The sequence below is a fragment of the Pygoscelis adeliae genome, unplaced genomic scaffold (assembly GCF_000699105.1).
Source record: "Pygoscelis adeliae isolate BGI_AS28 unplaced genomic scaffold, ASM69910v1 Scaffold223, whole genome shotgun sequence".
Lineage (NCBI taxonomy): Eukaryota > Metazoa > Chordata > Aves > Sphenisciformes > Spheniscidae > Pygoscelis > Pygoscelis adeliae.
This window is the reverse complement of record NW_008824543.1, coordinates 1,419,307-1,429,203: the sequence shown is the minus strand read 5'-3', so window position 1 is coordinate 1,429,203 and position 9,897 is coordinate 1,419,307. Positions and strand designations below refer to the sequence as shown.

The window sequence follows — 9,897 nt, the reverse complement described above, 5'->3', positions numbered from 1 at the left end:
ATGCTTGTTCTCTTTTAAACTGTTTCATCTATTGTTACTCTTTAGCATGTATGCTTAGTTGATTTTTTTTCATTTCCTTCAAATTTTATGTAACAATTTGCTGTTAGCATCAATAAGATGCAGTGTAAGCTGCTGCAAATAGAACATACGCTGCCTCTGAGATAAAGAGTTTTCTGTTGATGAAATGCATTCCAATATAAGCGATGAAATTTAATTATATGGAATTCCAAATGTGTGCTGTAGTATTTCAGTCAGTATGATTATTAATAGAATTAATGCTGCTGAGCAAAATTGCCAGACTCAGAACACTGGTAGAAAGAAACTAAAAGCTTACCATTTTATTTTAAAGTTTTGTTGTTCATTTTCTTCCCTTTTTACCTCTTTTTCTTCTAGTCAGACACAGAGTTTTGGGATAAAATGCAAGCAGAATGGGAAGAAATGGCTCGCAGAAACTGGATTTCAGAGAACCAGGAAGCACCAGGGCAAGTCACCATCTCAACCATTGAGAAGGTAACACAAAGTTTTTTTAATACAGTACATCCTTCCTGTGAAACTTTGACATGAGCCTCGGCTATTCAGGGGGACCCAAGAAAATTCTTTTGACATGGAAGCTAATTTTACCCAAAAGAGCTCATCCTCTTTAGGTCTCTGTGAGCGGGGTAGATTTAAAAGACCTTACCATAGTGAGAATACATTTAGACTTGCACACAGCCTGAATTCAGCTGAAAGGATCACGAAGCAAACTGCTGGATTATGGGCACTTTTGAAGATGGGCACTTAAGGAAAAGCACCAAATATAAAAATCTGGGCTGGCACATTTGAACACTGTTGAGGATAGAAATGATAGAGATTCTGTCTCTCTTCTTCATTCCCTCCATTGTATGTTTTAATTTCATTTATATTACGTGGCTGATATTAGCACACACCCTTTACACTGCAGTGGCAAGAAGAGAAAAAGGCAAAATTTAAAGAAATCCTAAAATAAACTCAGGTGCTTGCAACACTGTTCTGTATCTTGAAGGTTAACTGAAGATTTCAGGGTATTAACTGAACAGACATCAGGTTACAAGCACTGCAGGGAGTCAACTGCTTGATGTGTGCTCTTTACCATCAAATTGGATATACTGGGCTCATGCTAGGTTCAGTTCTGCTTTTACTGCAGTTAGTGTGAGTTGTTGACATTATCTTTGATGGGAGCAGGAGAGTCCAACATGAGTACCAGTTAGTATAACTTCAGTGCTAAAGTAAAAATAAAGAGAGCAGGAACGTCAATGTCCAGTGATGCTGACTTTTTACACTTTTTGTCATTGAAATTTCATGGGGGAGCTCATACCGTTTTTACAGAACAAAGGATGTTTACATCCAGTTGGAAAATAGTGAGTCACTTAATTTTATAGAGTTGCCATTCCTTGCTTACAGTGCTTCATCATGGGTCCGCTATCTCTCTACTCCAGGGTTATTATTTCCATACTGAGAATCCTTTCAAAGACTGGCCTGGTGCTTTTGAGGAAGGACTGAAAAAAATGAAAGAAGGTGACCTGCCAGTTACAATCTTATACCTGGAGGCTGCTATTCTACAGGAACCCAATGATGCAGAGGTATTCACTCATGTGCCTTTTACTGATAAAGGAAAAGGGGACTCCCTTTAGCATGTGATGATGGAAATGATTTTGGGGCCCAAACCTTTGCTAGTCATGACTGACTGAAACAGACTGAATGCTAACGGTGGTTTTGAAATAGTGTATACCTTGAAATAGGTACAGGTGAGCTCTTCGTAAGATGAGAATCCATTTTTGAAATTATAGAATTTGCAAGCTGTCATTTAAAAGCATTCAAAAGAGACAATATTTCAAACCTTTCCTTCTTTTCCTGATGTTTTCAAACTATCTTTTAAACACTGCTATTGAAAAGGTGAACATTTTTGATTTAACAAGAATTTTGACAAATTTTTAAAAGTTATACCAATTTCTGCAATATTGATGTTTTCAATGAGTATATATTTAAAGTCTATTTTCCGTGAAACATGAAAAATATTTACAGTGTAAGTATCTAGGTCTCTTTGAATCTATTGCTACATTAAATTAAGCAGCAGTATTTTAAAAAGCAGAGAGAATTTCCAGACTCTCTAGAATCCTTTAAAGCTCTACAATTTAATAATTGTTCTTTACCGTTCTCCATAAAATTCTAGCAACATTTAAAATGTACAGTAACTCAAATTTAAGAAATCAGCATGTGATCATACACTGACAGAATACCTTTGCGTTCATTGATTATAAATATTGTCAGGCCCAAAGATATTCAAAACTGCATTGATTTGTATTGTTGGTACACATGCCGTAGAAAAATCTGTAGTTAGTGCTGGACAGATCTGCTATTTTTATTCACCCCACTGCTTAACAGTGATATTAGTTGTAACTCTGCTTGCAGTTGGGTATATATAACAAAATAACACGACGATGATTATTTTTGCAGGCCTGGCAGTTCCTGGGCATAACACAGGCAGAGAATGAAAATGAGCAGGCAGCCATTGTCGCCCTCCAAAGGTAGATGAAGATAATTGCTAAATAAGGGGTCTGATGAATATTAGGTAATGGAGGCCTAGGTATATTTATCATCATACTTACCTTGTAACATGAAGCATTTATTTAACTAAGTAAAGCATTGACATAGATACAGAAATCTTCCTAGTGACTTCAGAAGAATGACTAGTGATTAATATTTCTGTTTTATTAAATAAGTGCAATATTTAATCTAGTAATTTAAGTAGTTGCACAAAAGAAAAGTTACATGGCCTGATAAACATGAATTAGGCATAATGCAAATAAAGTGCCTTTTTGATATTCTAGCCACTTGGCATATTTTCTGTAGTCCGTCCTTTAATGAAGAGGTTTTCTTAATTGGAATGAGCTCTGTTCAGCTGCTGAATACTAAACTGACAACATTTTTAGGTTGATAGAGATGTGAAGATCATGGTACGCTTGTATGTAAAATGTCAGTTCCAAAATATCAGCATTAGTATTATCTTTCTGTAGTGGGTTTTCATGTTTCCATTTGAAGCAAGTACCGCATTAGTGATGTTAACCATCAAGTCATTTCACCTAAGGATACTCTAACTTTTTTATATGTAACTTATTAGCTTACCTGGATAGAAATCCAAGGGGTTGCCTGATTTAGGGCTTGCTCATCCCCGCAGTTTTGAAACAAGCAACAGTGATGTTCACAAAATAGACTAGATTCTGTTTTCAGTTGATGGTATATAACCCTAGAAAGACTACTTGAGTTGATTGGCTCTAGCTTTATCAAAGGAAAACTGAGAATTCCAGATGATTGAGAAGATTCACAGGGATGGAAGAAATTTTATCTTCAAAATACTTTTTTGTATAGCTGCAAACCATATTAAACTGTTTGCTTGAATTTACATGAAGCTTCTCTTTGTTTACCAGACAGATACTATAAAAATGAATCTACCTACATTTATTCATAACCAGAAGAATGAAAACAAAACTTGTATGCATACGTTTATGTACATATGTGTGTATGCAATGTGCATGCATATATCTGTGTATACATATGCATAATGCACTTATCACAGAAAAATAGGACAAAGTCCCTTCTCTAAAAGTATTATTGGGTAGATCTTACTTGTATGAGTGATTTTTTTACACAGATTATTTTGGAAGAATTCAAGAATTGCGTTTGGCTAAAAAAACCCCTCAATATATTTTTATTTTCTGCCTAGGTGCTTGGAACTACAGCCAAACAACCTAAAAGCTCTGATGGCCCTGGCTGTAAGTTATACTAACACTGGCCATCAACAAGAAGCCTACCAAGCTCTAAGAAACTGGATAAAGCAAAATCCCAAATATAAGTATATAGCTAAAAGCAAAAAAGGGTCCCCAGCACTTACCAGGAGAACGTCTAAGACATCAGTTGAAAGGTAAATGCAGTGTAAATCCTGGTGGTGGAAATTTTAACGACATCACTAAAAACGATGGTGCATGCTGTGCCCCCTTACTCTGTAGAAGTCCAGCCTGTTCCCTATGGTGGAAGACTGAATGTCTCTAGTGGCAGGAGTGGGAAGCCAACACAGGACATTTGGTTTAGCGACTGAAAGCTGTATATCTTATGCCGTCCCTGGAAGTTAAAAAAACCCCAAACAAAACAGCTAAGAAGAGATGCTTCCCCTCAACTCCCATCACTTTCCTTTGACCTTGTCTGCTGCCTCTGTATTCCCACATCCTGCATCCTCATTCTTCAGCTGCTTCCAAATCCATACCAGGCCTGTATCCTGCTCTACACGTGTATGTTCTTCCTACTCTTCATCACATTTCCTACATCCCAGCCAAGCCACTAGAATCCAGGCATGATAGCCATTTTGCAGTAGGACATGGCTTCAGTTCACTGAAAATACTGGGAGGTAGCATCTGCTTATTTAAAAGGTTATCTCTGGTTCTAACCAGAGACAGTGTAGTCATTTTATCTGACTTCAGCCTTGCATACTGTAATGGGAGCTGGCAGGCATTTTAAATAACAAAAAAATTCATGAGTTGGCAGCCCTTCGTCATGATTTCATGAGGTCGATAAATAAGTATCTCTGAATTGCGAGATGCATGATAAAGTCATTAAAGGCATAAACATGATTTATAGAACTAAAACACTAGGGCTATCTCACTGCTTGTCATTTTGAAGACAGGCCTTATGTTATATCCTTATCACTAACAAGCCCTGGGTTGACAAGATAATTTAGTATAAGCAAAAATAAAATATGCAAGTTCTGCTTAATTGCTAAGTGTGTTATTCTACTTTGGCCTCATCCGGCTGACATCTGGTGTTGTCAGTGCAAAGGTTTTATGAAGCCTACAGTGGGTACAGAAGTCTTAAATTTTGGCATCTTTCTTCAGGGGTCTTGGCTAGTCACTTGACCTATTCCTCTTAAGAATGACTACTATTTTTGCCAGTAAAGAACTCTTTAACGTCTGAGAAACTCATCCAATTCTAATACTTTTAATAAGCCTTCATGTTATCTCACTTGGGTTCATAGCTGCACTTTGACTTCATAGAGTAGTAATCATAGAATCATTTAGGTTGGAAAAAGACCTTTAAGATCATCGAGTCCACCTGTTAACCTAGCACTGCCAAGTCCACCACTAAACCATGTCCCTAAGCACCACATCTACTCGTCTTTTAAATACCTCCAGGGATGGTGACTCCACCACTTCCCTGGGCAGCCTGTTCCAACACTTGACAACCCTTTGGGTGAAGAGATTTTTCCCTAATATCCAATCTAAACCTCCCCTGGCACAACTTGAGGCCATTTCATCTTGTCGTATTGCTAGTTACTTGGGAGAAGAGACTGACACCCACCTCACTACAACCTCCTTTCAGGTAGTTGTAGAGTGCGATGAGGTCTTCCCTCAGCCTCCTTTTCTCCAGGCTAAACAACCCCCGTTCCCTCAGCCGCTCCTCATAAGACTTGTTCTCTTCATTATATAGGTGAACTTTTTTATTCCAGACATGAGTTTACAACAGCACCTGGAAGTAAATCTTTGCCATGATGAAGTTGAAGAAGCTTATTTTCAAATTTTAGGAGTATATCACTTCTGATACGTCCACTGCAAGGATTTTATTTTCTGGCTATGCAATCAATACTGCAATACTTGTAAAGAAGTGTGAGATGGAACTTCTAAGTTATTTTTCACCCTTGTCTAGCTCATTACTTGAAGAAGTAAAGGATTTGTACCTGGAGGCTGCTCACCAGAATGGTGATATGATAGACCCTGACTTGCAGACGGGACTTGGAGTTCTTTTCCACCTGAATGGAGAATTTAACAGAGCAATAGATGCATTTAGTGCTGCTTTAACGGTTCGGCCAGAGGTACATTTTATGCTTTTATATTTTTAAGAATTTAGCTTTATGGGCCATTTTCTTTTTTCCCTCTTGATCAGGCTAATATTAATGAGATGTCACTTCAGCCATTAATATTTCAATACCTGAAATAGAAATGTTAATTACAAGACAGTCCCATTTAGAAGCAGATTTATACATGTCCAATTTCTAGCTGTGTGCTGATTAATAGTACTAGTTCTATAAAGTTGCCTGTAATCATGAGTCAGAACCTCACATTCTGTGTCAATTAAGAGAAGATACAATACTGTTATTTCCTGCAGTCCTCTCTACTTTGCAAGCAAAAATGAGCTATTCTGTCCCTTTTTGACACCTACAGTAGAAAACTCATTTTCTCACCAGGACTATACATTATGGAACCGTCTTGGAGCAACCTTGGCAAATGGAGATCGAAGCGAAGAAGCTGTCGAGGCCTACACACGTGCTTTAGAAATACAACCTGGCTTCATTAGGTCCAGATACAATTTAGGGATAAGCTGCATAAACCTAGGGGCATACAGGTAAGTCACAAAAATGTGTAAACAAAAAAGTCAGGGAAAAAAACTACCAAGTGAAAATTCATTTTCTAGCTGGAGCTATCTAAGAAAAAAAAAAAAAGCAGAATATAGCTACATAATCTCAGCTATTGTAAAATTTTGTAATTATTTTTTACAAAGTACTAACAAAGCAAGGATACTTTTCTTATATCCACAAATTCTACATAACAGAACTTCTGTCAAAAGAAAATAAATCACTCATCCAGCAAGCTCTTAAGCATTTTTTTTAGCTCTAAGTGCAAGTACTCTTATAATCAGTGGGATTGTTCTCACACTTAAACTTAGTCTTATGCTTAAGAGCTTTTCTAAAAGAAAATAGAAGAGCCTGTCTTCAGAAGGGAAACTTCAGTTACACTGCTTCAAGTAGGTAATGCCATCAAAAACACTTTCAGTACATCCTTCAGGAATCAAGGGTGATATTCCAGGGTCCCAACTGTCATCTTAAGACAGTTAAGATGAAGGGGAGCTACACAGCAATGAAGACAACATCCCCAGATGTATGCATAGACTGAGCTCTGAATTACTACAAGCCACGTCCACTTGTGTAAAGAAAATCAAGCAAGAATAACACAGAGACTGATGAACTGCATTGTAAAATAATATACTTGAGTCTAGCATAGAACTTCAGAAAGTTCTACTCTAGCTGTTAAGCAAATTATATTGCTTGTTTCTTTTTTCTTCTCCCCTACAGAGAGGCTGTCAGCAATTTTCTCACTGCTCTCAGTTTGCAAAGAAAGAGCAGGAATCAACAACAGGTTCCCCATCCTGCTTTATCAGGCAATATTTGGGCAGCACTTCGAATTGCTCTGTCTATGATGGACCAGCCAGAACTATTTCAAGCTGCCAATGTGGGTGATCTAGACATTCTGTTAAGAGCTTTCAATCTAGAGCCGTAATAAAAAGTATCCACAAATTGATTAAATTGTATTAGAAAACAGAGAACTCTTTTATTACTCATCTCAAAATGACCACATTTTCCAAAAGATCATGGCTGTAGATCAGTAGGGGAATTCTCTTGGACATTATTCAAAAAGGAAAAGTTCAAAAGCACAAAATACTGTAAATAAATTCAAACTCAAAGGATTGAAATGAGCTGCCGCTAATCTGACAAAGCCCTGAACTAGATGAAATAGCTGTTTCTGAAGAATCTTCATCCCATGCAAGCTTTATCTCTCTATATATACAAAGCTATACAAAGGAAAATATGTTACGAACAAACCTAGATAATCATTACTGCACATTAGAATGGCAAGCAATGCATCCAAGGAACCTGCTTAGTAGCTCATCGCACTATGCTGACATCACTTTGCCCTACAATGTGGATTCCCTATCCTTTGGTTTCTTTGTTGAAAAGTCTTTTTCAAGGTCCATTTTTAAAATAGCTCTGAAAATAGATGCATGTGAAATGGATGTATTTTGTTTTGAATATATTTATTAGTTGGCAGTCAAGAAAATTTTTGCTTCCAAAGGTACCTTGATTAATTTGGGCCCAATTCTGCAGGCTCATAGAGTTGTAAACCACGTGCAATGTTAAGAGGAACACTATACATAGAGGTCTATCGGATTAGGCCATGTACCTATGGGAAGGCCAAGTACTGCCAGCAGAAGTGATAATTTGCACTAGAATTGTTGCTGTTTAAACCAGCTATCCCTGATCTTGGACAGAGTATGTCTGCTTCAAAGGAGCTCATAGCAGGATCTGCACCTATCTACGTACTTATGCACTTTAATCCTTCTTTTTGTAAAATAGCACTATGCTTTTATTTTAGTTACTAACAACAGAATGTACAGGATAGCCTTGTTGGCATAAAGGACCAAATATCATTTCCTAAAATGTGATGAGAGGGTTTTCAGTATTCTTATGTTTAAAAAATGCAAATACAGTATAAACTGCAATATCTATTAGAAAGATTATTCTATTATGCATCCATCAGGTACTATACACATACATGCATGTGCATGCACATACATGTTGTATGTGAATTATGTCATTTCGGAACATAATAAGCCACATATCTTTATTGCAAATAAAGAAAAGTCTTCATAGGAGTTAATGCCTGCAGACCATGCTCAAGGGAAAATTTTCCCTGAAAAATTGGTCTATATAATGCTTGTAGGATTGAGGCTAAGATTTGATCCTGCTGTTACAGCAAGCAGTAGCAAAAGTCTCAGTGACCTCCATGATAGCAAACTAAATCCTTAGATAACTTCAGTATTTGTAGCTGCTTAAAAATGTATATATATATACACACACTATCTTAATTTTCCCTGATTGGATGAATAGGGAACAGTACTGGGGGCAGTACACTGCCACATGATGAACAGATTGATTTGGCTACAGTCAAACACATTTAGCTCAAGGTGAATGTGTCAATCAAAGACATGAATAGAAATTATTAAGGAGGCAATTTTCAGTTGCTGATATTTTTAATATTTTTCCTAAATAGTGAAAGATAAAAAGTGTAATTAGATGGCTACTGCATTGATCTGTGGTCAGGAATTCAATGTGGAGGATAGCTATTGGAATGTGTTAAAGTGGGACAAATAGCACATATCCTATAAACAGCATTAAAAGAAAAATCCTGCTTGATCAGCTGGACAAAAGAAAAATCCAACTGCACAGATCACAGAGAAAGCAGCTCTGTGGGAATTGGACAGTTTCACCAGTACAAACCTAAAGTTTCTTGCAGCTGTCTGTTATGTTGAGCAACCACTTAAAGGAAAATTCCCTGTAAGACAGTGTAATTGCTGCATCTAATCACCAACTATAGTTTGTTAAATAAAAATAATCCATTCTCATTAAAAAATAAAAGGCTTACCCCTCACTCTCTCCCACTGAATAGAGATGCTGAAACAGCTACAGTAATTTTTTTAATAGTGCTTTATTAATTCATTGCTTTCATATATATTCCTATTTATCTATCAAGTGTTTCATAACTGATTCCTGCAACTTTCTCTAAGGATTGGTTATCAAGGACTGACTGGGAATGTCATTTTAGCTAAGTGGGCTGCTGCATGCGTATCTGCTGACAACAGTTTGCTCTTTTGCTTTGACAGCAATGTGTGATGACAGCTCTTTATTGATAAGGCAGAGCAGAAGGTGCAGTGCAATTGAACCTAGAAAGTGATAAAAGAGAAGGGAGGCAGCTTTGAGAAGAGGCTGTAAAGCAAAGGCATATGTGCTTAGATTTTGCTTGATGCCCTGCCATCACACAAGTTCTTCTGTGTGGTGTAGGATAATCAGTGCTTTTCCAGAGGAATTAGCTGCTCAGGAGCTTCGTTGTTATACCTTTCAAATAAAAAAAACCCTTAACTGCTTGACTTGTCAGAGTCAGAATATGGGGCATTTGATACTGATGGCAGTTCACCAAACCTCTTCTCCTCTAGCATGTGGATGAGTAACACAGCAATTCTGTTAGGAAAACCTAATGCAACCCCTAGCTTCCCCAAAAAGAA

The 9,897-nt window shown here is 37.2% G+C and overlaps 1 protein-coding gene across 2 annotated transcripts in view; it reads left to right on the top strand.

Annotated features, from left to right (window-relative positions):
- Nucleotides 1–7,343, top strand: part of PEX5L (peroxisomal biogenesis factor 5-like) — a 40,497-nt gene extending 33,154 nt beyond the window's left edge. For both annotated transcript variants that reach the window (XM_009321712.1, XM_009321711.1), the window contains 7 exons: nucleotides 394–510; nucleotides 1,455–1,598; nucleotides 2,473–2,543; nucleotides 3,740–3,937; nucleotides 5,710–5,875; nucleotides 6,248–6,405; nucleotides 7,133–7,343. In XM_009321712.1, the coding sequence (XP_009319987.1) occupies nucleotides 394–510; nucleotides 1,455–1,598; nucleotides 2,473–2,543; nucleotides 3,740–3,937; nucleotides 5,710–5,875; nucleotides 6,248–6,405; nucleotides 7,133–7,337 (1,059 nt within the window). In that variant the 3' untranslated portion in view covers nucleotides 7,338–7,343. The remainder of the gene's footprint in view (nucleotides 1–393; nucleotides 511–1,454; nucleotides 1,599–2,472; nucleotides 2,544–3,739; nucleotides 3,938–5,709; nucleotides 5,876–6,247; nucleotides 6,406–7,132) is intronic.
- Nucleotides 7,344–9,897: the final 2,554 nt, after the last annotated feature.